The sequence below is a fragment of the Podarcis raffonei genome, chromosome Z, assembly GCF_027172205.1.
Source record: "Podarcis raffonei isolate rPodRaf1 chromosome Z, rPodRaf1.pri, whole genome shotgun sequence".
Taxonomy (NCBI): Eukaryota; Metazoa; Chordata; class Lepidosauria; order Squamata; family Lacertidae; genus Podarcis; species Podarcis raffonei.
Window position 1 is genome coordinate 39,202,623 of NC_070621.1, and position 26,520 is coordinate 39,229,142.

Here is a 26,520-nt window from a genome sequence, read left to right on the forward strand (position 1 = left end):
AATTGCACTCACAGTTTCTCACACAAGCACAGCCTGGTCTCCAATGGGAGGTGCCATATGATTTACCACCAGACCTGGCCAGCTTCTGCTCTCTGGTGCCTCCAGCTTTGGCTCCAACCTAAGTGCCAAGATTGCTGACATATCCCTATTGTCTTCTAATGAAAGGAATACAGTCCCATAGTCATCCTTGGGGAGGGGGCCTTCAAACATTAAACTGAACTAATTGCTAGTGGAAGGTTTTTACTCGGTGCAAGCCATACCAAAGGTAAAAACATGGCTATTCACCCAACTCTTTTGTTAGAATGGTGCCCTCATTTGGCTGATATAACAAATATGTCAGCTTCAGTTTTTATCCACATTTCTACATCAGATTGTGAAGGATTCATCAACATTTTATTGAAAATGTATTCCAGTATACACATTTTTATACTTTTCTACATCCTGCCCCCATCGTTACATTTTGCAAAGCAATTTCCCCTAATACAGTGCATTTTTTAATAAAAATAATCTCTATATATATGCATTTGAAATATACGTGAGTATATGAATTTTTGCACATTACTTGGCTGGAGACCTTCATTGCAAAATTCATGCAAGTCTGAATTTCAAATATGGTTGTGTTTCAGTTCACACGTTATTTCAGAAAATGCAGATTAGGTAGGCTTCACATTTCAGTGTCATCTGAATCACTTAGTCCTAGTTGCTAGTGTAGGGTTTGATTTTCACATTAGGTGCATTTCAATGAAATATTATTTGAAATGTGATTGCTCGCTCCAGGATTGTGTGACCAATAAAGAGTAGGTTCAAAATAAGTTAAACAAAATAAAAATTAATAACAGTCATAACAACAGGAGGTTTGGAGCTGAAAACTGTATCACAAAATCTAGGGAAGCACAAAATCAGCAGGATAATGATTTCAAGCCGCACATTTACTCTGGAGGTGTGGATCAGGTCAGTGTGCATAAGGACTCAAAGAAATCAAATTCTATCCAGAGGCCTACCTGTGGGGACAGCAAAGGCAATCGGATGTAGGAGAGAAGCATTCCGAGCTCCCGCTGCCTGGGTTGCAAGTCATGCCGAACCCACAACATCAATGCCTTGAATATGGATTCTTCATCTGGGACATTGATGTCATCACTTGACAGGAGCTTAGCAATTTCACCAGCAGGCAGCAAGAGAAATTCCTGGTTCTTTATTACCTCAGTGAAGTGTTCCTAATGAAGGGAGTAAAACATAACTTAGCATGGCATCTGCATTTTACATATTTGTTCATTCATAGAATCTTAGAATTGTAGACACTGAACATCATCTAGCCCAACTCCCAAGAATTTCATTCACACTGCCATTTATCCCATATGAGCCTAGAGGCTCAGAGAGGATAGTATTGCAATTTCAAGTAGCCTACTTTTCTTTCTTCTAACTCTAGTGTCAGGGCCTGGCTGGACGCTGGGGAGTGGTGGCTGGATACTGAAGCATGGGCGTTGGGAGAAGGAGGGTTGGAGACTGACTTGGAAGAAGGGGTCAGTGCTCTGAGGGAGTCTGTAACAGCCAAGAGACTGAGAGTCAGAGGCAGGAGAAGATACAGGATTGGAGGGTGAAGAACAGGTGCAGATGCAGGAGGAGGGAGAGAGAGGTCCAGCTGACATAGAGTCAAGGGCTTCCTCACCACCACCACCTGCCCTCACCTCTCCTACTCCACTCTCTCCCAGGACCAGAAGAGGACTGAAGTGGGAGGAGCAGAAGCAGATTATATGCAGGTGGAGTCTTCACCTACTTGCCTGCAACTCTAGTGGGGAAGATACTTAAGATGAGATTGGGACAAGGCCTCTCTGTTGTGGCAAATGCCTCATCGGGTGCACACCTAGGAGGAGTTGAGAGACACAGGGCTGTCTTTGCCTAACTTATAAGGGTACTTTTGACAATAAAGAGATAACTCCTCACTCCATACCATCCTTGCCTGACCCCAACCAAGTCTCTAGAGAAATATGCTTCAGCTGGAGTTCTGAGCTCTGGATGCAATATTTTTGCTAACATTTCTAGGATAAAGTAGGAGTGCAGCATTTCATTAATCAGTTATATGAACTGATTAAAAACTATGCAGAATTAATCCCTACTCAGATGCTTTGAGCTTAAGAAATACCACAAGCTGTTTATAGTACAGTGGAACCTCAGGTTGCAGACATAATCCATGACAGAGGCATGTCCGCAGCCCGCAGCATTCGCATCCTGAAGCACCGCATCTGCGCAGGCGCCACCGCGATTTGGCGCTTCTGTACATGCGCAAGCAGCGAAACCCGGAAGTAATCCGTTCTGGTACTTCCAGGTTTCCCGCAGTCCGCAACCCGAAAACACGCAACCTGAAGCATCCGTAACATGAGGTATGACTGTAAACAGTTTCTTGCTTGTCGAAGCAAGTTTCCCAGATAGGAGACTGTTAATAGTTCACATCAGTAACAACAAAGCTAAAATAATGATGATTTTTTCTCACATGACTTTTTAGAGGCTGCTTCATATATCCATTGAGTGTTTATTGCTGGGAGTCACTCTCCTCATTCTCATGCCTGTTGACAATGATGAGCTAGATGGAATCATAGCAGTGTTTGCCCATTGGGCCTGGTAGGGTGGAAGATAGTAGGTAGAACCATCGCCAACAACAGAGACAACTAATTCTTTCTCTGCCCCCATTTTCCTCCTCCCTGCTAGGGAGGCACTGAAACTAAGGAGGGGAGATCCAGCAGTCTGTGCCACTCCCTGGGAAATAGGGAAGTAGGGAAATAAGTGGGGAGTGGCTGAGGGCAGACCGAGGTTGGTGGGGCATTTCTCCATTTGCCCTAAAGGCCCAGCATTCACTTAATTCCTGGTGTATCTAGAGCAGGCTTCCTCAACCTCAGCCCTCCAGATGTTTTTGGCCTACAACTCCCATGATCCCTAGCCAGCAGGACCAGTGGTCAGGGATGGTGGGAATTATAGTCTCAAAACATCTGGAGGGCCAAGGTTGAGGAAGCCTGATCTAGGGTAAGCATCCAGAAGTCTATACAGCCAGTGCCTTGCACACCTTAATACCACCACCATTGGTCATAAAAATTCAGCAGCAGTGTGTATGCTCCAGTTTAACTCATCTTGGTGGCTTCAAAAACCATGGAAATTCTCTTATTTTGCTTCACAGGGATTTAAGCTGCTTTTGAATCAAACAGCAACTTGGGTTGAGCTTGTGCCCAGCCTCACATCACTTTCATTTCACATTCAGACACAGGAATTGTTGCTCTTTGTGCATTTGAAGAGGTTCTCTTAACTTTTCCCCTCTGTAATATTTATACCTAGATTTTATTTCACAGCAGGCTTCCTCTTTCTCACCTCATGTCTCAATTGTTCCTTCCTCTGCTTTGAATCACTGGGGTATGGGCAACAGTGTATAGGCTCTTCTCTGCTCCTCAGATTATAGATATTTTTCACATATCCGCTTGTTCCAGCTCCCGATCACACCCAGTCATTTGCTCCCTTTCTGAAAAGCACCACTGTGTTTTCCTTGCCACCAAAGGCATCAAACCCCACCCACAGCTAATGTGCTCTTTGGGGAACCGCTGTCTTTATTGACAGTTGAAAGAGGATTCTAGCCTTCGTTTGCCCTATCATCTTGAAACAGGAGAGAGGGGGAAAGGCATCCTTTTGCTCTTTGAAAAAAGATGAAATGTAGAAGTGAAGAGGCTTGAATGGTTTTAATCGGTGCATCTAATCGATTAGCTCAGTCGCAAATTAAAAAAACCTCTTCAGATTAAATTGAGTCAGGCAGATGGGCTCTTGTTCCCAGTTTTCCATCATGACCTGAGGACATGCCAGTTCTGATGAGACCTAGGGAGCTACAAATGCATAACAGCAAACTTTTTCAGATCAAAAACTGGGGTGTGCATCTTCCTGGATGTGCTCCCGGGCGAGTCACGTGAACCGCGTCGGAATCTCACCTTGAAAAAACCACTTTTTCAGGGTGCGATCTCACACACACATTTTGGGATGCCGCACAGGATTGCAGCCCCAACCAAAATGCTTTTTTCCCAGTGTGAGCGTTGTGCAAAAGCTCGCAAGATCATGGCACCCAAAACGGCAACTGTGGTCTTGCACGAAAAAACAGGATTTCCCATTTTTTTCCAGGACACTTGGCGGGTATGCAAATGCAGTGAGCGTGATGGAAGAGTGGACTGTACCTCTTAGGAAGCATACGGGGGAGGGAGAAGAAGCTATTTTGTAAAGATTCCTTCAACCCTCCCTTCAAATAGGCATCAGACACATCAGGGACATGTATTCCCCTAGCGCTTGCTGATTGAAATGGCAGGGTCCATTTTGGCACCTCTGGACTATTCCACTTTTTCACCACCTCATTCCACTGCATTATGTTGATCTTTGGGGCAGTTGGGTTGGGATTGAGCACAAGGCCTACATAATGATTACCTGTTGTGAGGTTGGATGATTTAGGAATATTGGAAGCTGCCTTATACAAAGTCAGATACAAACAGTCCATCTGGTGGCTGCTTAGCATCAGCTCTCTAAGATTTCAGCCCCACGTGGAAAAGTTGGGAAATGAACCGGGAACTCTTGCAGGCAAAGTAGATGAGCTTTGGCCCTTCCTCTCATTTCAAATTGGAGCCAGGGGGAATTGAGTGTTTGCTTCTTCGTTTTCTCACATGGGAGGGTAGCTCTTTTTAGATTGCAAATGTACAGTCATACCTCATGTTACGGACGCTTCAGGTTGCACATTTTCAGGTTGTGTCCCACAGCGACCCGGAAGTACCAGAAAGGGTTACTTCCGGGTTTCACCGCTCAAGCATGCGCAGAAGTGCTAAATCGTGCTTTGCGTATGCACACAAGCGCCAAATCGTGCCACGCACCTGCGCAGATACAGCGCTCCAGGTTGCGCTCTTTTCAGGCTGCGAATGAGCCTCCGGAACGGATCCCGTTCACAACCAGAGGTACTACTGTATACTATTTTACATACTTTAAAAAGTGGTGAGCCAGCCTTGCTCAGCTTACAGGCCATGTCACTCATTCTGCTGAGCTGGGCCCTGGATATGTGCTGCAAAGTTCTACCTTGATGGTGCCCCGTACAGATTTCTTGGGCATTTAATCTTGTTGTAGTCATTTGCCACCACAACAACTTGCCAGTTCCTCTCTAGCTTTAACCTCCCAGCAGTTAGTTCCAGGAAACTTGTTCCTTTGACCTCACCATGGTGTAGACGTGCGCCACCCGCAGGAGTTCTGTGCACCCCTGAGCATCTCCGAAGGACCGAATCCCTAAACAGTTTGATGGATGGAGCTGCTTCACGAGAAAGTTGCAGCAGACTTCAATGACTTGTGAAAGCTGGAGAAGGCAAGCAGCGGCCAGCAAGCTTTCAATTGTTTCTTCTTTGAGTTCCAAGACACCTGTGTGGTTTAAAATTTTCAGAGGGGGGGGGGGAGGTGCATGAAAATGGATTGTTCTTTTTTTGTGGGGGAAACTCAAAGAAAGTGTTATTGTGACTGCGCAAGATATTAGACTTGTTCGCACAACACGATGAGCACAGGCACAAGCTGCCTCCAAATACGCACAACTGTTTGTGTGAAAGAGCATAATACAGTTTGTTGATTTGGAAACTGCTGTGCATAAGAGAGTTGGCAGGGAGATTACCTGTGTATGCATAGTGCACAAGGTCTTTCAGTGCATCGGGGTCCACTCCTTCCATTTTGATTTCTTCCTGTTTTGCTTCACGGACATCGTTGGTAAACATTGCAGCAAAATAGTCAGACACAGCACTCAGAACCAACCTGGGAAGGGAAGGGAAGGATCTGTGTCAGCTCTTTATCTTGATGGAAGCATCAACCTTCCTCGCTGCGTTGGTTTTGTTTTGCTTTTTGCCTGGGTTGCTCTAAATGATGCATTGTGTGCACATGGAATAACATATTTTATTTTATTTTCGCCTATGACTAGAATGTCACACATCTGTGCAGTGAAGAGAATAAGGTGATTAAGTAATTTAATATTCTCTTGGAGAGCTGTTTCTCATCCCTGGGCAAATTAAATCCCCCTTCACCGGCTTGATACACTGACAGTGCAAGTCTCTGCACGTCTACTTAGAAGGAAGTATCATTGTTTTCAGGGGAACTTACACCCAGGTGTGAATAGGGGAGAAATTCAATTCAGTTTGCATTTAAGGGTGAACTTACCTAATTTGAACTTTCTGAAACAATGTGCAGACTGAAACACAGCTATCCTTTGAAATTTGCACCTCTCTGAATCTTGTAAAGTAGTTCTCAAGCCACAAAATGTGTACAAAAAATCCATATACTGGGTTAAATAGTGTGCATATAACTGCATATGTAGTGGAAAACAGCATTCAAAAAAGCATTATATTAGGGGAAATTGTTCTGCAAAAGTGTGCATATTAGACAAAATTGCACAGAAAAAATATTATTATTATTATTATTAATTTATTATTTATACCTCGCCCATCTGGCTGGGTTTCCCCAGCCACTCTGGGCGGCTTCCAACAGAATATTAAAATACAATAGTCTATTAAACATGAAAAGCTTCCCTAAACAGGGCTGCCTTCAGATGTCTTCTAAAAGTCTGGTAGTTGTTTTTCTCTTTGACATCTGGTGGGAGGGCGTTCCACAGGGCAGGTGCCACTACCGAGAAGGCCCTCTACCTGGTTTCCTTGTAACATGGCTTCTCACTGTGAGGAAACTGCCAGAAGGCCCTTGGAGCTGGACCTCAATGTCCAGGCTGAACAATGGGGGTGGAGACACTCCTTCAGGTATACTGGGCTGAGGCCGTTTAAAAATGTGTATATTAGAAGAAGCAGGGCAGTCAGGGAGGCTGGGCACCTATAGCAGGTCAAAATCTTTACCTGTGGGCAGGAATCCTATGCTCTCCAGCAATGAGAAGAACATCACATAGTTGCTTCTGCTGGAGATAATTCTCCATCTTGCGGAATGTCTGCTCTGCATGGTTTGCAGAATGAAAGCATTCATCTGATCTGTTGTTGTTCCCTCCCATAGGAGAGGAGCAGCTGCTTATTGATAGCCTTTTGGAGAAAAAATGAGGTCACTGTTATGCAGTAATAGCTGTTAGCAAAGTCACTTAAACAACACAGAGTTCAAAGAGAAAAGAAATCCTAATTATGCTTTACTGAGGAAACTGAACAAAAACGGTATATATAATTTGGGGAGAGGGAAACAGAAACGTTTTGTCTTTCTTACTTCAGGCCTTGTATATTTTGAGGACACATTCAGCTAAACATACAGGGGGGAACTACCTCAGAGGTACGGAGCCAATCAGGGTACATGCTCCTTCAGCATACCTCAAGCCAACCTGTGTGATTGCTAATCAACACCTCCACCCTGACCCTTCTTGGCACACTTTAGCTGTTGAGAGGTCAGGGAAGTGGAAGCTATATGACGAAAACGCCAGATGTCCTTCTGTGGAGAGGGAATTCTATCCTTCATGGGCTACCACAGTGTCTAACAGTGTATGCTGCCACCATCAAATAGCTTTTATGGCATCCTATTTATTTTATTTATTTAAGAGCCCTGTTGGATCAAACCAAAGGCCCAGCATTTATTCCCAGAGAGGCCAGCTAGATGCCAATGGGAAGTCTACATTCAAGAACATGTTCTTACTTAGAGGGATTTTTATCTTTTAGTGTGAAATTGACTAGACCAGAAGCAGTTTGAGGCTGTTCTAGTCAATTTCAATGTGCCATTAACTTGCACCAGGCTAGGAGTGGCTCCAGTAAGAGGGGACTGGACTGAACAGGCTTGCCCCACCTGCATTCCCACTACGTTGTGCACCTGTAAAGTTACTGAGTGCTGCAGTAGCAATGTGGCTGGGCAGAGGGGCGGGGGGAGTGCAGGTGCAGCACAGAAATCATAGTCTGTACATAGCCTTAAGGATTTGCTCTAGTTGACTGAGAATGCGCGACTCCCTCTTCCACTCTCTTTTCCTATTTTCCATCAAAATGAGTTATCCCCAGTGCCAGCCACTAACAGAGCTTTTGACGGAAACTCATTATATCCAACGGAATGCCCATACATTTCAAATGGAGGCGCCGAGCCGGCTGCTGCATTAGAAGATAAATATGGGAGACTGAGCTCAAAAATTGGAACTATTAGGTAAATAGCGCAACGAATTGCTGGCATTGCATTTCGGGCAGAAGACAGCGATGCGCTAGCACCAGAATTACCGTGGAGGACAGAAATGTCCTGAAGGTGGCCTCTTTAATCCTGTTGGTGCAATTGTTTCAAAAATAGGGGTGGGGGAGTAAAAAATGAAGATCCCACTCCAGCTGATGAGTTTCTTTTGAAGCTTCTGATCAGCAGCCTCGCTACACTCTGCCTGGCAGCATAACCTTTACAGCATGGTTTGGGGCTTGGTTTAAACAGCCAGCTTATTCTCTTGTTTGGAGAGGGCTGTAGCTCAATGGCAGTGTGGCTGCTTTGCATGAAGAAGGTTCTAGGTTCAATCCCAAGCATCCCTAGGTAGGGCTGGGAACATCCACCCTCTGAAACCCTGGAGACCCCCTGCCTGTCACTGTCTGCAATACTGAGATAAGTAGACCAGTAGCAGCTTTCTGTGCTCCTATTTATTTTAGCCTTTTATTCGGAATCATGAGGACTGGGACCTTGCTTTATTTTTAGGGGAGGAGCCATAGTTTAGTAGAACAGCATCTGTTTGGCATTCAGAAGTTCCCAAGGACAATTCCCAGCATCTCCTGGAAGAGCTGAGGAACGTTCCCTGTCTGAAACCCTGAAGAGCCCACAGCTAGTCGATGCAAACAATACTCAGGCCCAATCACCTGATATGATATAAGGTAGATTCCTATGTCCTTACTGTTCCCACTATGTGGCTTGCCACTGTTTTCAGATATTTATCATCTATCTATCTATCTATCTATTTATCATCATCTCACAGTTTTGTAACTGAGATCATAGACATTGGGAAGGTATGACTCACCTATCCAAATGTTTTCAATAGGACCCAAATTCAGCAAGCCTTGACCCTCATGTAGATGGGAAATGTGGAAAATGAGGCTTATGACTGTGCATTTAATACCCCCCCCCAAGTCATCCTGTTGCTTCTGGCCCCACTTTTGCCATTATGATGCTCATGATAATGTCAGCAGTAGAAAGTCTTCTCTGTGTGCTGAGCACCCCATGCATGTCACAACCCTAAATAGCAAGGCCCCTAAACTGCAAGAAAAGAACTTCCACAACTGCTGCAGACATTATCCTGAACCCAACGAAATTGTGTTAGGAGCAATGGAACGAAAAGAATTTAGCATGATAAACGGGCATGGAAGTCCAATTGAAGAAAGGTGGCCGCCGCCACCTTACAAACTATCATAACAGTTCCTAGGATACCAGAATTTAAATCTCCACTCAACCATCAAGCTGGCTGTCTCTGTTTCTCATCTTCCCAATCCTAAATTTAGTTCTTCATATTTCCACAACTGTTTGCCATTTAAAAACTAAAAACCAAGTCTCTGTGAAAATTCATCAGCATAATAACAGGAATGTCTCCTAATATACATATATCTGAATGAAAATTTTGCCTGCTATATACCTTTTTGTAAAGCAATGCTCTCTAATAATGCGTTTTTGTATGCTATTTTCATGAATATATGCATTTTTATGCACCCTCCACCCTAGTATATGGAAAACTGCACTGCAAACTTTGGAAGCACGCAAACTTTAAATGCAGACGGAATCTAATTCTTCCCCCATCCCCCCTCTTACACACACATTAGAAGTCACCAGGGCATAGGAAAAAGCAGTTTTTCCACCTCAGTTTCTCCCTCTCCCTGCCTCATTGGAGTGCTCTGCCCACATTCCTGATTGCACATACAGCAAAGAGATGGGATGCAGACATGTTTGTTTTAACTGTCTCAGTGAATTGTATCATCAGATAGGAATGGGTTGCATCTTCCTTTTTGAAGGGGCGGGGGAACCCAAAGAAACACATTTCTGATGCTTGTGAAAATGTCTTCTGCGGGTGATATTGATGTGTCTCCAATATAATGGGAAACTCATGTAACATTAATGGAAACTTATATGATGTTAGGTCTGGAGAATCATTTTCATTTATCACCACTGGGTTGTTTTTATGAGTTTGGGATTAAAATGAGCCATTTTCCTGCTCCCAGCTCTCTTGTTGAGTATTTATGTGGTTCAGAAAACAGGGAACTTGTTTGTATTTATGAGGCAGTAAGACTATCAGGAGACTTACAGAACAAGCAGCATTACAGTGTGTAGCTTTTTAGCTACCATGAAGGCCCAGTGATTAAACATCCACCTCTTTGCCATCACACACTCAAAATGGAAGACACATTAAGACCTATATCTGTTAAAGCTAGAGGTGGAGGGCAAATTCCATCCAGAGCACATTTAAAGGCAGACATATCTAACATGCAGTTTCTGAAACAACATACGAACTGAAACAGAGCTATACTTTGAAATTTGTGCTCCTCTGAATTTTGCAGTGCAGTTCTCCAGTCAAGAAATGTGTACAGAAATGCATGCACTAGGGTAAAACATGCATTATAAAATGCACATGTTCATGAAAATAGTATACAAAGTGCACTATATTCAGGGGAATCACTTTCCAAAATGTCTCTATCAGGCTAGCCAATGGTCTGACTTGGCTTAAGGCAGCTTCTGATCCACTTGAACTCTCTCAAAATCTCACTGCTGAAGAGTGTGCTGTTTTTGTTGGTTTATGTTTCTATTATTATTTATTTATTTATTTATTTATCTAGCTATTTATTTTTCATTTGAGAATTTGCACCTCCACCGTTCATCCCTAGACAGCGTGCAACATATTAAAATAAATGCAGCAAGTGACAGTAACATATCAAGTAGCATAAAATATTGGTAGTAGCAGCAGCAGGCAGACTTTATGAAAGTACCTTAAAAGACCCAGCACTTAAAAGATAACATGGTAAATTTCACATTAGGTTCCCTAAAAAAAAAAGAGTTCCACAGGTGCAGGGCTACGGCCAAAAACAGCCTCCTGCCTGGTCGCCACTTGTCTCAACTCTGACAATGCAAACACCTGAAGAAGAATAGCAACAGATGACCACAGTATACAGGTGAGCTGATACAGGAGCAGGAGTGTCTTTAAGCATGTGAGTGCTTCCCACTATGAGTGGCTTGGCAGGCAAACACCTGCAGTGTGATCTGGGCTTGGCAGTTGCTGGCAATCAATGGTAAAACTTCAAAATTGGCAAGATATATTCCCAATGGGAAGTCCAAGTCAGATTTCTAGCAGCTGCATTCTAGTTTCTGCAGCATCTTCAAGGGCAGCTCTGTGTAAAATACATTGCAGCAGCCCAACTGGAGTTTATCAGCATGGGGAGAGTCATTCATGTACAAATACACAGACTGAGCAGAGGAGAAAGAACATTCACATAAGCAGCATTTGTCCAAAGCAATGACAGACCCCCTAAAAACCATCATCGCTCTCTTGAAGATCTATACCTATGCTGCTTCTTTCCAGCTAGTGACTTATGATTACCTTTCCCAACTCAATAAAACATGTCACTACTTTCTCCCAATTTTCAATTCCATGCCAGGGCATTAGATCTCTCATTCAAGGAGTCAGAGTGGTGTCATAGCTGTGTCCTATAGCTCAAGCCCACAGATTATTGAGTGTGTGATTTACTGATTCTTTTCTGCTCCCATTTTCCCCAAGTGCTTCCTTCTAAAGAAAGATTACTGGAGATTGGTGTTGCCTTTTTCTAATACATGATCATGAGGAAATTACATACAAACATACATACATCATCGTTTTATCCACAAATAAACCTATGCTCAAGGCAGCTTACAACATGAAAAAACTACAGAATAATAAGTGTAACGTAAGTAAAAAGGTAAAGGGATCCTTGACCATTAGGTCCAGTCATGACCAACTCTGGGGTTGCGGCGCTCATCTCGCTTTATTGGCCAAGGGAGCTGGCGTACAGCTTCCAGGTCATGTGGCCAGCATGACTAAGCCGCTTCTGGAGAACCAGAGCAGCACACGGAAACACCGTTTACCTTCCTGCCGGAGCAGTACCTATTTATCTACTTGCACTTTGACGTGCTTTCGAACTGCTAGGTTGGGAGGAGCAGAGACCGAGCAACAGGAGCTCACCCCGTCGCGGGGATTCGAACTGCCGACCTTCTGATCGGCAAGTCCTAGGCTTTGTGGTTTAACCCACAGCTCTACCCGTGTCCTATAACATACGTAGTCATAAACAATAAATTGAACACATTATACAATCAATTTTGACATAAATCATAATACAATTTATAACTAAAGCTACAAAAAAAAATCAGTAACAGCAACAATAACCCCCAACAAAAACCTCCAAACAATATCACAGCCCAAAAGTCTGTTCATCCCCTGTAGTCAGAGTCAGTCAGAGCCCTGCCCTCCCAGGCCAGGCCAGGTGGAAAAGGCCTGTAAGGCAGGGAGTAAGTCTTCCAGGACTTGGAGCCAAGGTGGTCTCTGGCCTCATCAGTAGCCTCAGCTTCTGAAGCTGGAGTCAGTCCACTGTTGTGGTGATATCAAACACAAGGCATGTGAATTTTTCCACCCTTCCTCCTCACCTTTCCCATACTCAGGATTCTTCGAGTACTTGGGCCACATAAAATGATTTCTAATGTGGTTATTGTGGTAAAGTGATTTTAGGGGGGAGGGGAGCCATATGGCCCCTTGTCAAGAGTTCAAGGGACCCTAGGTATGCATCTGCAGCCATGATGGTATCTGGTCTCTCTGAGCTCCCTCAACTTTTGTAGCTGGAGTCAGTCAGGGCCCTGCCCTCCCAGGCCAGGTGGGGGAAAAGCCTGCAAGGCAAGGGAGCATGTCTTCCAAGACTCACAGGTAAGATGACGATAGTATAGGTTGAGCAGGCAGGAAGCATGCACACTCTTGTAACACCCTCCCAGGCTATAAGACACTGAATAACAAGGGCCTGGAAACAATGACAGAGAGAGGCATTATCCTTGCCTTCATGCCCTGTTCCAACAGGCTTGGATAACCAGGCAGACAAAGGCCCTGAGAAGAAGCTGAAAGGGCAATGAGCTTAGCATGTGTGAGGTAAATTTCCAGAGGCTTTAAGTTACAGCTTTGTTTCACACCAAGAGCGTCTCTGTCTAATAAAACACAGTGCTCCCTGGTTTAAACTTTATGTATTTTCCCAATAACCTTATTAATATAGTTCCATATTCATACTCCTATGAAGCATTAGAAACCATTTGGCAACTGTGACCTAATAAATAATACTCTCATTATGCACCCAAACATCCCAGAAGATGCGCCTTCACGTACGTGGTAATAAAGCATGAGCCTCGCTCTGCAATACTAATAATCATTTCAGCTTGTCAGGTAAATAGCCAATTATGGCTTGATTAGTTGTCCAAGTCCAAAGGCTACAAAATGCAGAAGAATTATGGTAACTGGGGAGCCACTACACAAATCCTTTAGAGAGGAGCTGGCACCGATGGACCTAATTTATTTGTAGTGGTTGTGTACAGCGAGTCTAATTATGCTAGATTCGGTAATTGTTCACTCTGCCGCTCTATAATAATTGCTTTTCCAATTAATCTTATTTATTTTGAAATTGCTTATACATTTTCATATTTGACTTAGGTATCAGTGACTGCAGTAAAATGACTTCCCAAATAGATGATATGATGAGGACTAGAAAAGTGGCAGTTTGCATTAGGAAATGATTTTTTCCCCAAATTGGTTTCTTGCATTTTTCATTTCCCACTCAGAATGCTCAGAAAAATCCTTTCCCACAAGAAGGGCTTGAATGCAATTGCCTTCTGCCAAAGTATACCAGTAACTGGTATATAGGGTCATACTGACTCTAAACTGGAAGATTCCAATAAAGGAATTGTCCTTTATGAATCTGCCCAATTCCCTTCTAAAGTTATCTAAGCTTGTGATCATCACCATATCTTACGGCAAGACATTCCACACGTTCTAGTATTTGGGGAGAGGGAAAACTTTATACAGATTTTCTCATGGAAAACTTCTCTACACATACTTTCTCATAGATAAAAACTACCAAGATTTGTTAGAAGGAAAGGTCGTTGTGTAGCATGTTATTTTTCATTACCTAATAATTTATCGTAACAAAAATAGCCTAAAAGTAGCCTAAGGGGGGAAATAAGCAAGACTGCTTTTAGCTCACAGTCATACTGGTGAGAATGTGCCTCCACGAAAGCGAAAACTTTAGTTGATTAATCTATTGAGCACACTTTTACCTTAATAGACACTTTTTGTGTGCCCAATTTTTGGCTGTGAAAATGCATACAAAATTCAGAGACATGTGAATTCCAAAAGGGAGCTTCCATTAAAACGTGAACTGGATGAACATCTCTACCTTCTTCCCCCTTCCAAGTAACTGAGCACCTAAGAGCCAGAGAATGTTAAATTAATAGGTGCTGGGAGCATGTGTGCCATGAAGCTCCCCTCTAAAGTAATGTAGAGTTTTGCATAAGCTGTCAGAAAGACCCACCATAATTAGAAACATGCGTTTCCGTAGAAACAGCATCTTTGGGAAACTGAGCTGCTGTCCTGATGATACCTTTCACACTGTTGTTCCGATGACGCAGAAGATTATACTTGGTGTCAAAAGACAGAAAAGCAAGAGGGGGTTAGAGGAGAGGATTGTCAACTGGAACGGGGGAGAGGGGGAGTGGAAAGAGAGAAATCTACCAAAAGCTGTTCAGGAAAGATGACAGGGGAAATATCTTTATCATAGCATGGAGCAAATCCCCAGCTAGACAAGGGCAAAAACAAAGGAAAAATACTGCCCCTTCGTGACTTTTACTATACATGTGCCATACATGAGATCTGAAAAGGGTTTCTGGGGTTAAGCGGCGAAGGAACTCCAGCTCCAGGTTAAGTTCCTCTTTCAACAAACTTCCTAAATTGGCATCTTGATCCCAGTCAATATCTCTGTTGTGCTGTTTTGAACTGATTGAATGCATGCATGTGTTGTTGTTCTGAACTGTTTTAAACTATAAACTGTGTTTTCAATTGCGTGTTTTTTTATAAATGCAATTGTTCTAAGTGTTTCGATGTAAACTATTTTATACATATATTTTATTATTTGGTGAATCACTTCAGGATGCATCATGGGAACCAATTTATAAATGATATGGGGGAGGGGAGGGAGGAGGAGGAGAAGAATAAGAATTAAAAATGTAGAATTCTGTGGTTCTGGGGAATAACAAAGTAGGGCTGCTCTGAAAACTTATTGCAAAGGTGCTGCTTCTAGCCATATGGAAAACCTCAGAATTGTTATTTTCCCACAGTTGGGATTTCATGCATTTTAGCGCTTTGCACATCAGCTTGCAGTAAGCGTGTAGGGCCCAGTTCTGAAAGATGTGGTGAGGCTTCTGCTCTGATTAGAATTAATAGGTGTTGACAGCTCTTAGAGCTGAAGGGTGCAGAGGAACAGGGGGAGGAGCACCCAAATGCTAATCTAAGATGTCAGGAATCCATACTGAGCATGATTTAATTCTGGAGCTAAAGGAACAGGAGGCGGATGCACACTTGAGACTAAAGGGGGGGCACTGACTATTCTGTGCCAATGTGGAGTTCAGGATCAGCCACAAAGCTCACCAGTCAGCCTTGCACAAATTCCTTTCCTTTCCCTCAGACATGCTGTTCTGGTAAGTTGGATGACAACTGGAGGGGTTTATGCTCTTATCTGCTGTGTTTTTTTCTTGTAGGTCATCCTGACTCAAAACTCACAGCTGTGTTGCATGGATCTAAGCCAGGCATTCCCAAACTCGGCCCTCCAGCTGTTTTGGGACTACAACTCCCATCATCCCTAGCTAACAGGACTAGTGGTCAGGGATGATGGGAGTTGTAATCCCAAAACAGATGGAGGGCCAAGTTTGGGGGTGCCTGATCTAAGCTGAGCCAAGCATAATGTGGTGTGACCAGCATTTTGCTTTGAAACTTCCAGAGGAGTAGATCAATATTCATGGAGAATGAGGGCAAACATAATCGTGGTTGGAATATATGCACCTAATGATAAAAAGTCAGCTTTTTTCCTTGAATTAGGTAATAAGTTAATGGAATGGATGGACCACAAAATGATATTAATGGGTGATTTCAATGGTGTGGTTTCACCGAATTTGGACAAGTCAACAAAAAAGGAAGAGACTAAGGAAGGGAAACTACCCCGATCCTTTTTCGAGCTAGTTAACAATATAGGATTAATTGACGCCTGGAGATTCAAAAACCCTACTACAAAACAGTATACGTTCTTCTCAAACTCCAAGCAGAGCTGGGGGAGAATAGATAGTATTTGGATATCGAAGGAATTGATGCAGAATTTAAGCAAATGCGAAATTCTAGCACAAACTATTTCTGATCACAATCCGGTATCTTTGGAGATAAAAGGCAAAGATACTAGAATAGGTAGATGGAGAATGAATGAATTTTTATTCAACGACCAAAGAATAGTAACTAAAGCTAAGGAAACAATTGAAGAGTACTTCAAATGGAATTTAAATGGGGAAACAGCTCTAGAGGTAGTGTGGGATGCAGGAAAGGCAGTCATGAGAGGCTTCCTGATCCAGAAAAACAGTCAATTAAGAAAAGAAAAAGAGAAAAAGAAAGAGCAAATTCTAACTGAGATTATGGAAAATGAAAGAAAATTAACTATAAATCCCGGTGATGAGAACGTAAAACAAAACATAAAGATATTACAAGCCAAATTTTCAGTAATAATTAACCAGGAAATTGAATGGAAAATAAAAATGATGAAACAGAAAAATTTCGAATCAGCCAATAGGATAGGGAAATACTTGGCATGGCAAATAAGAGAAAGAAGGAAACAAAACATGATTAGCAAGATAAAGGATGGAGAAAGGATTGTAGAAGAACCAAAAGAAATAAAAAGGACTTTCCAGAAGTACTACAAAGAACTATACAAAAGAGGCAAAGAAACAGATCATGAAATAGACTGCTTTATGCAAGAACATCAGATGCCACAGATCTCAAAAGAAGAAAAAGAGTTACTAGACCAGACTATTACACAAGAAGAGATAAAAAGGGCTATAAAAAGGATGAAAATTGGAAAAGCGCCGGGGCCGGATGGCTTATCGGCTAAGTATTATAAGACATTAAGCGATCAAATATCCCCAATTCTATGCGAAGTGATGAATGGTATCTTAAAAGAGGGGAGGATCCCGAACACCTGGAAGGAAGCATATATTACTTTAATTCCTAAAAAAGAGGTCGATATGTTGGAGCTGAAGAATTATAGACCAATTTCGTTACTAAACAACGATTATAAGTTGTTCGCAGACGTAATGGCAGAAAGATTAAAAAAGGTATTAAATAATAGAATTCATAAAGATCAAACGGGCTTCCTTCCAGGGAGACAATTGAGGGACAATGTAAGAAATGTGATAAATATTATTGAATATCTGGATATGAGAATAGATAAGCAGGCCGCCCTGGTATTTATAGATGCCGAAAAGGCATTTGATAATGTTTCATGGGGGTTCATGAGGAAAAGCTTGGAAATGATGGGGATGGGAGAAAAATTTAGAAAAGGTATCGAAGCAATCTATCATGAACAAAAGGCAAAACTCATAATAAATAATACTATGTCAGAATCTTTTGATATATTTAAAGGGACTAGGCAAGGTTGTCCTCTGTCTCCTTTATTATTTATAATAGTATTGGAAATATTCAATAAGAGATTAAGGGAAACAACAGAGATTAAAGGAGTCAGAGTAGGAAAGAAGGAACACAAAATAAAAGCTTTTGCCGATGATATTGTATTAACACTGGAAGACCCAAAACACAGTGTAAAAGAAGCTCTAAAAAAATTTGAAGAGTTTGGTGCAGTGTCAGGACTTAAGATCAATAAGAACAAAACTAAAATGTTGGTTAAAAATTTGACAAAGGAAGAAATGTTAGATTTAGAGCAAAGGACGGGACTTATGATAGCTAAGAAAGTGAAATACCTTGGAGTGTGGATTACGGTAAAGAACATTAATCTCTATAAAGATAATTATGAGGTCACTTGGAGGAATATTAAGAAAGATCTTGAAATCTGGGGGAGAATGAGGCTATCCTTCTTGGGGAGGATAGCAGTGGTGAAAATGAATGTTCTTCCCAGAATGCTGTTTTTATTCCAAACTATACCCGTACTCAAAGGTTTAAGACAATGTAAAGAATGGCAGAGAGCCCTGGGGAAGTATGTTTGGCAGGGAAAAAGACCACGAATAAAAATGAAAATATTGGTTGATAGAAAGGAAAGAGGGGGCTTTGCTCTACCGGATTTGAGCATATATTATGAAGCGGCATGTCTACTATGGCTAAGAGATTGGATTAGACTGGAAAATAGAGATATATTGGATCTGGAGGGCTTCGATAATAGGTACGGGTGGCACTCGTACCTATGGTACGAAAAGGTGAAGGTGCACAAGGGCTTTCTAAATCACATTTTCAGGGGACCAATATTTCAGGTATGGGAGAGAAATAAAAACTTATTGGAAAGGAAGACCCCCTGGTGGATCTCACCAATAGAGGTGCTAACTATCAAGAAATCTAATATGGAAGAGAAAAATGCCACCTATGAAGATCTCATAAGTAAAACAGAACAAGGTATTAAACTTAGACCGTATGAAGAAATAAAAGACTCACTTACTGGTTGGTTGCAATACCACCAGGTGAATGATTTGCTAAAAGAAGACAAAAAGAAGGCAGGTTTTGAGGATAAAAAATCTAAGTTTAATGTGGAGGTTGTTGAAGGCAAGAGTAAAATACTGTCTAAAATATATGATATACTACTCGAGTGGTATACAAAAGACGAGGAGGTGAAGGAGGCAATGACCAAATGGGCGATAGATTTCGGGTATAATATTGAATTTGAAAGATGGCTGGAATTATGGAATAAAAATATAAAGTTTACAGCGTGTACGGCACTGAGGGAAAACGTATGGAAAATGATATATAGGTGGTACCATACACCGGTGAAATTGGCCAAAATGTATAGATTAAAGAACAAAAGTTGTTGGAAATGTGGTGAGGCGGAGGGCGATCTCTATCATCTATGGTGGTCATGCAATAAAGTGAAAGGTTTTTGGGAACTAATATATAATGAGCTTAAAAAAATTCTTAAATATACATTTCCCAAAAGACCCGAAGCCTTTTTGTTAGGAATTCTGGGTAAAGAAATCAAAAAAGAAGATAAGATAATATTTCTCTATGCCACTACAGCCGCAAGAATTATGTTGGCTCAAAACTGGAAAACGGAAGTTATACCTAATATAAATGAATGGCAGCTTAAAATGGTAAATTATGCAGAGCTTGCCAGGATAACAGCAAGAATACGAGATCAAGATGAACAGGAATTTCATAAAAACTGGAACAAATATTGGAAATATATTGGAAATAATTTGTAGATGATATTAGCGGGGATGGAGTAACGCTAACAGCAGCTAATATATAAGTTTAAAAACAAAGTACATGATTATAGAATTTTTATTTGATACTTACCAAAAGGGTAGAGGGGAGTCCAAAGGTTTTTTGTTTGTTTGTTTAGGGAAGGGATATAATAAACTATGTAAATGAAAGATATGTACATATATTGTAAGATTTATTAGCATGTTTATTTGTGTACCTTACATTTATAAGAATCTGTTTATTTACAAAAATTTGAATAAAAATGTATTGAGGAGAATGAGGGCAAACAGATACTGTAGTCGAGGAGGGGAGGGGAGGGGCACTGTGGCCCTCCAGATGTTGTCCCATCATTCCTGGCTTTTGGCCATGGTGGTTTAAGATGGAGGGAGCTGGAATTCAATGGCATCTGGAAGACTCCCTGCTCCTGCCACAAATGAAGATAGATGCAGTTTAGGCAGCTGCTGTCCAGCCACTCCTTTGTAAAACAGTTGGATGGCTAGGAGGTCCAAGAGGTCCAGTTGATGGGAATTAATTCTTAGGAGATGGTCCCCTGAGAGCTGGGGATCTCTCTTGGTTTCTGGATGAGATATACTTCAGCACTTTGGCATGGTTGCACCCGTCAAACTTAGGGAAAAGTGGGAGAGAGTGGGAGAGAGAGAAACAGCTGGCAGTTTTGAAAGAGAGAACAAAGGGTTACTCATTTGAAGCTGAGATGGAGTTCTAGGAATGCTGCTTACATTCCCCTCTCTAATATGTGTGCATGAGAAAGAACAGGAGATAATGAAGTTGGAGCATCTATTTGCTCTGCCTGTGTATCAGAGGGAGGGTCTCTGGCAAAAGAATCACCCAAACCAGAACCCTGAGAGTCTCACACTGGCCAGGATGGAAGATTGGGGGTGGCAGATTGGAGGGGAAATAAGTATGCCAGCTCCTGGGCTGGTGCAGTCAGCCCCTGGTCTTGCATTTCCCCACCTCTGCTATAGAAGGAGTGCATTACACAAAGGATGTGCTGCCACAGAGAGGTCTGTGCACTGCATCACCAACCACAAGCCTCCACTCACTTCCTCCAGTGTGAGGAACAGACTTCTTGGCTGGCTGTCATGTGCTTTGGAACCCCACACAAGAGATTTTGGCAGGTGTCATGTGATAGACAGGTGGGTTGTCCTGGTGAAGTTTTTTTGGGGGGGATGTACCTACCATATACATTTTTGCAGAACAACTTGCCCTAATGTGTGTGCCTTTTGTGTGTTATTGTGTGTTATTTTAACAACAATATGAACTTTTATGCACACTTTTCCAGCATGTATGCATTTTTGCATTCATTCTATCATCTATCTAGCTATCATCTATCTATTTTGTATACAGCCCTACACCCACAGGTCTCAGTTGGCTGGACTATTGCATTGCAAAATTCTGAGGATTCTGAAGGCTTTATTTCTCATATAGCTGTGAAATGTGCAAATTATGTGGGTTCACCTTTAAATGGGAACTGAACCAAATTTCTTTCCCATCCCTGGTAAGGACCAAAGCTGATGGGTAAAGTGGTCAACACAGCATGGACAATTGTCTAAAGCATGAAGCGCACAGCGCTAATGGCCTGTGCCTAACTCCTCATAAATAGTTTGGAAGTCAATGATTCAGCCGTAAAATAACCTTTAATTGTCCATTAGGTCTAACTAAAGTGCTTTTAGACTGCATTTCTATAAAACGAGCAATCGTTTTTTATGTCCTCCTAAGAATGCGCACACTGTGATGCAATTTCCTGTTGATTTCATAGCTGTGTCACCCCAACTTCTCTGTGAAAACAATCGAAACACTGCTTTAATATGCTTGAAGTATCTAATTTCATTGCTATTTCATACACTGTCCACAGGCCCCCTTTTTTTTTTTGAGACGCCATTTTTCACAAGAATAATCAATGGCTGTGTTGAAAGATTTATGGACTATAATTAGAAAGAGTAAAATGTACCATTCCATTATCTTTATTTCCCATGATAAAGAGGGCAATACTGCTAAAGTAATGCAGCCTTTCCCAACCACGTGCCCCCCATGTGTTCTGTTCCCACCAACCCCATGGGACTACAATTTTGGACTTCATTTCCCACCATCGAGCCTGATGGGAGCTGTGGTCCAAAAACCACTGGAGCACATAGGTTGGGGAAGGGTGCTGTGAGCACCTTGCCAGGATCATGGGCAGCTGTTCAGAGTCCATGCCCATTGTTGTGCCATTCTTCCAAGCTATCTGGATCAAGCCACAAACATAAAAAGTTGTGTGATTTGCCCCAAGTGTGTGCCTGGCTTCAAGAAGAGGATAGAAATCCTGTTATGGAAGTGTAAATGACTTCACTTATTGCCTCTACGTTTTACAGAATTGTGTATAACCTTTACTTAAAGGGCACTTCCATGCTGCTAGTTGGTGCTTGCTGCTCCCTTAGGTAACAGCTACAGCCAATTTTTGCTGCCTATAATGAGAAACTATAATATATAATTTAAGCTATTTTCCAAACAATGCCCCTACTGAGTGTAATGCAATTAAATGGGAAACCTGACTTGCAGTGCAGGGGCTTTACACAAGAAAAGTCTAACATTAGGCACAGGAGAACTAAAAGAAAGAGGTAATAATGAGCTGGTGAAAACATTAAGTATATTCACAAAAGAATATTTTTCTTCCTTGGCCCAGTAGAATTGAAAAGGTCCCTCCATTGGGTGATATTGCCCAGCCATACAAGAGTGTTAGGTTTACCAAATGTCATGTTTATCATAAACAAAACATTATCTGTTGCCTGCGGTCTCTACCTACACAGCCATAGGCTGTTTCAGAGAAAATGAAACTGCAGAATGTTAGCAAACTGTGCAACTTCTGGGAGAGAAGTGAATGGTCTCTTTGCCTAGGGAAAAGAATCAAAGAATACATTGGGAAAATGAAGGAAGTGAGGTCATAAGAGCTTAAAAACTGGGGACTGTGGAGGCAAGAAAGAGGCAGAGATGATGGGAAAACAAATGGGCTATTCACATGTAGGGATGCAGGAGAAATTTGATTATGTTTGCATTTAAAGGTGAACCCACAAAATTTGCACTCTCTGAAACATTGCACAAAAAAACACAGCCATCCTTTGAAATTCTCACATCACCAAATTTTACAGTGCAGTTCTTCAGCCAAGTAATTTGCATAGGGATGCATATATTCTGGTAAAGTGTGCATAGAAACACATATGTTCATGAAAATACTGCGCAAATTTGCATTGTGTTAGGGGGAAATGCCTTGCAAAAATGTGTATATCAGTAAAAATTGGCACAAAAATGCTGATGACTTATCAAGAGTGATGCTCTGCTAACATTATTACCCTGGAAGAACAACTGCTGTTGCCTGGCTCTCTATCTGACACCTTCCCTATCTGACACACAAATCTTTATTCTTCATCTCTCTCCTTCTCACCTATTTCCCTCCTCTGTTTTGTTCCTTATATTCACATTTATCTAAAAAAATTAAAATCGGATTTGTTGGTAATTCAACAAGTCCAGGACAGTAGTAAGAAAGAGAAAATTCAACTATTAGAAGCCTCTTTTCTTTTCCCCTGTGAATTTGGTATCACCAAAAAAGAGACGAGAGATAGCTATTTTTTCAAGCTTCTCAGTCTGATGGTGAATCTTCAGATACAGTTGGACTTCAGCTCCCACTGAACTTGTCCAGTGGTCAGGGATGATGGGAGTTCCTCCCCGTTGCTTCAGTTCTCTATTCTGCCTTCAGTTATCATTATTCTCCTTTTTATTGATATAGCTCTGGATAAAAACATTAATAAACTACAGATTTGGTGATAGTGGTGGTGAAAAGAGCTAAGGCTGCCAAAGCTCCCAAACCACCTTTTCTGAAGGCAAGCTGTGTGCATCTCACCTTGTCAGTCTTGCACCCAAAGTCTGCCGACTCGGAGGCAGCTTAATGATTTTCTGTATAGCCGACCCTGACCTTATTTAGGCGACGCTGATTGGAAGTCATTGTGTGAGCCTGGAATAAGCTTACACTGCTAGTTAGTGGTCCGGTTCAATGTCATCTGCATAGAAAGTGCAGATGTGACTTGAAATTTAAATGGGCAATTCTGCAGGCAGCAAAATCCTGGAGGGCTCACAATGGCCTGAAAGGACCATCCTGAAACCGGAATTGGCCAATGTCGTTCATACTCACTGCTTGGAGCCACTTCTCACTGGCAATATTCTGCACTGCCATGCAAAGTTTGTAAATGTGCGCACTCTGTATGGGATGCCGCACATGCGCAGTCCATACGGACGTTGTGCATGTGTCACCGGGCGATTCGCCCTGCCCCTTGGCATCCCGCCCTGGGTGCCAGAGAGGGTTCCTACGTCAATGGGCTTATTGTGTGGTTCGTCTCTATCAGGGTCATGGCCCTCCAGCCTACCTAGCAGCCCCAGTTCTACGGAAACAGCTTCAACACCTGTAGCAAATAAATACTCGTAGAGACAAAAGCTGTACTCCCAAGTCTAGGTCATAAGTTTAAATGCCAGAATATTTCTCCCTGTGCTCAAGGTATATTTCCCGAATTAAAGTGTCAGTTCAGAATAACAGCAAAGGCAATAGAGAGGCAACTGTCTAAGTCTGGATTGTAAGCTCCTCGACGCAGCCATTTGTTTCCCTTACAGCAGAGCCGGGAGACCTGGGACCCTCCATGGCCATGGTCTGGGGTGGTGGGATCTGTAGTCCAATGATATCTAGATTAGCCAGCCCTGTATTAACGTGTCGTCTACATTCATAATGTACTCAAAAACAACAGGAGCAGCAATAACGAAATGTTGCCGTTCCTGATTCCAGTCGGTCGGTCGGTCGCATCCTCTTTCTAGATGTGTCATTCCATTCTATTCCCCCTCCCCAGAGTTCCATTTCCATTTCCCCAAGGATTAGCATTCCGTGCCCATTGAGCATGCTCAGTCCCCACTAAGCTGCTTTTCAAGATTTTCCACCCTTAGGCGTTTCTTCCCTCTGCAAAGTCTGAGCCTCTTGCAAGCCTACTGATTCCTTCTTGCGTGGGGTAAGAAAAGGTTCTACACTTGACCATTTCAGTCTTGGAATATATAATAAATACATTGAGCATGGTGACTATTTGGAGAGGCAATGAGAAGCATTTGTTAGATAGGCACACAAATGGAGCCTAAGTACTACGAGGTTTAGCAAAAGTTGCTAGCTATGGGAGCCGAACAGAGCCTTCATTTACAAAAGGAGAATACCACTGAATATGATTTCCTGGGAGCCACAGCATGGAAGGCTCTCACCTTGGGGGATTGTGACCTTTCTGGAAAGGATCTGATAGCCATTAAGGGGGCATCACGAGGCTGGAATTTATATACCCTTGTCTGATCCAGCACAGCTTTGCCTTCTAATGAGCAGAGTTCCTCTTATGCAACAGGGTTTCCTTAGGAACATAAGAAGATGCTTTATGGCAAGTGAGAGCATTTGTCCATCTACCTCAATACTGTCTACACTGACTGGCAGTGGCTCTCCAGACAACGGCCATTCCCAGTCCTACCTGGGGATGCTGCAGGTCAAACCTGTGGCCTTCTGCCTGCCAAGCATGCACACTGTTTGAGAAGCTTCTCCTGGTGGTGAGGGAGTTATCCAAAATTATTATAGGGGGTGGGGTGGCAGGTTGCAGCTGTAATAGGGAATTTTGGACATCATACCCTCCCCTCCAGCTCTTCTATGAATAGAATAGTCTTCCACTTGTATTGTGTCATCATTGGATCCAAACCACAGGGGAGGGAAATTTGGCCACTCAGTTAAAAAAAAAATGCCTAGAATGTCTGTCAAAACACTAGACATTTTAGAGGCAAGAACACCATATTCTATGATAATGAGAAGATAGTCATTGACAAGGACATGAAAAACGCAACACCCAGTCAATCCTGACAGTCACGAATCCTTGATAGAAAGAGGTTGTGATTCAAACAGTTCCCATTAGATGAGTCCACAATCTCTGTATTTGTCATTTGGTGAAGTTCATGAGAGATGCTAGACATGTGTCATCACGATTTGGGGAAGCTAGGCAGCAGATGAGAAGCGCCATACCCTGACCCTTAATTGCTGGGTGCGGGAATGTTAAATACTATTATGCCTTCCACTTTCTCACCCATCCCCTTCTTGGGTTGTAACGCAGGCAATCACTAACTTTAACACTGCAAAACAGAATAAAACACCCAGTCGAAAAATATGCAATGTACAAACAGCTTGCGTTTGCACCGCATGCTTTTAAACTTCAAGCAGATGGTCACAGACAGTACTTTTTGCATTTTGGGACATTTGATACCAGTGTTCACTCCTCTCCTTTTTTTCTGCCCCCTTCTGCACCCATACATATGCCAAGTGAGGATAACACTTCATGCATCTGATGAAACAGGGATCTGGTTGAAGAAGAATATGTCATAATAAATGAGTTAATGTTTAAGAAGCGACACGACTAGCATGTCTAACCCTCTGGCCATTTTTAATACTGGCCCTTTCACTGACTGTTTTCACAGAGGATAGATCTGCTGGTGGCTTAACAGTGGAGGCTGGTCCATTCGGACAAACTGCCCCACCAACCTCAGCCTGCTTACCTGCCTGTCTCCTGGCTTACAACCAGTCAAAGGGATGTCACTGCTTATCCTCTGGTGCTTCCTCATTCTCAGCATTTCCCTTGTGCAACTCGGGATGGAGGAGGCCAGGGACAAAACAATAAATTAGTTTTCTCTGCCTTCCTTAGCTCTGCCTTCACCTGCTGTTGGTCTCCCTGCCTACCAGTCCTATTGAGCTGCTAATGGGAACCAATTAGAACTTTCAGGTTCTAAAGCAGTTGCTGGGTCACGGCCATAGCTCAGAGATCAGGCTTTTCTAATACATTGTCACAGGAGTGTGCTGGTCTGTAATCACACAGTTCAAAGATAGTTAACTTTATTAGCAAAAAGAAGGATCTCCACAGACTTGACTGTCAGGCTTAATGAGCAGAGTAGCTCATTCCCAGTGGTCTTCTTCCATGAAAATCAGTTGCCAAGACTGAAAGTGCCCATCTCCTCAGGCGTTT

The 26,520-nt window shown here is 42.5% G+C and overlaps 1 protein-coding gene across 2 annotated transcripts in view; it reads right to left on the reverse strand.

The window, feature by feature from the left end:
* KLHL4 (kelch like family member 4) overlaps positions 1 to 26,520 on the reverse strand; it is a 44,921-nt gene that overhangs the window by 13,167 nt on the left and 5,234 nt on the right. For both annotated transcript variants that reach the window (XM_053373748.1, XM_053373747.1), the window contains exons 2-5: positions 6,876 to 7,052; positions 5,657 to 5,793; positions 5,216 to 5,412; positions 1,002 to 1,214 (exon numbers count right to left, since the gene is read on the reverse strand). In XM_053373748.1, coding sequence (XP_053229723.1) covers positions 1,002 to 1,214; positions 5,216 to 5,412; positions 5,657 to 5,793; positions 6,876 to 7,052 — 724 coding nt within the window. The remainder of the gene's footprint in view (positions 1 to 1,001; positions 1,215 to 5,215; positions 5,413 to 5,656; positions 5,794 to 6,875; positions 7,053 to 26,520) is intronic.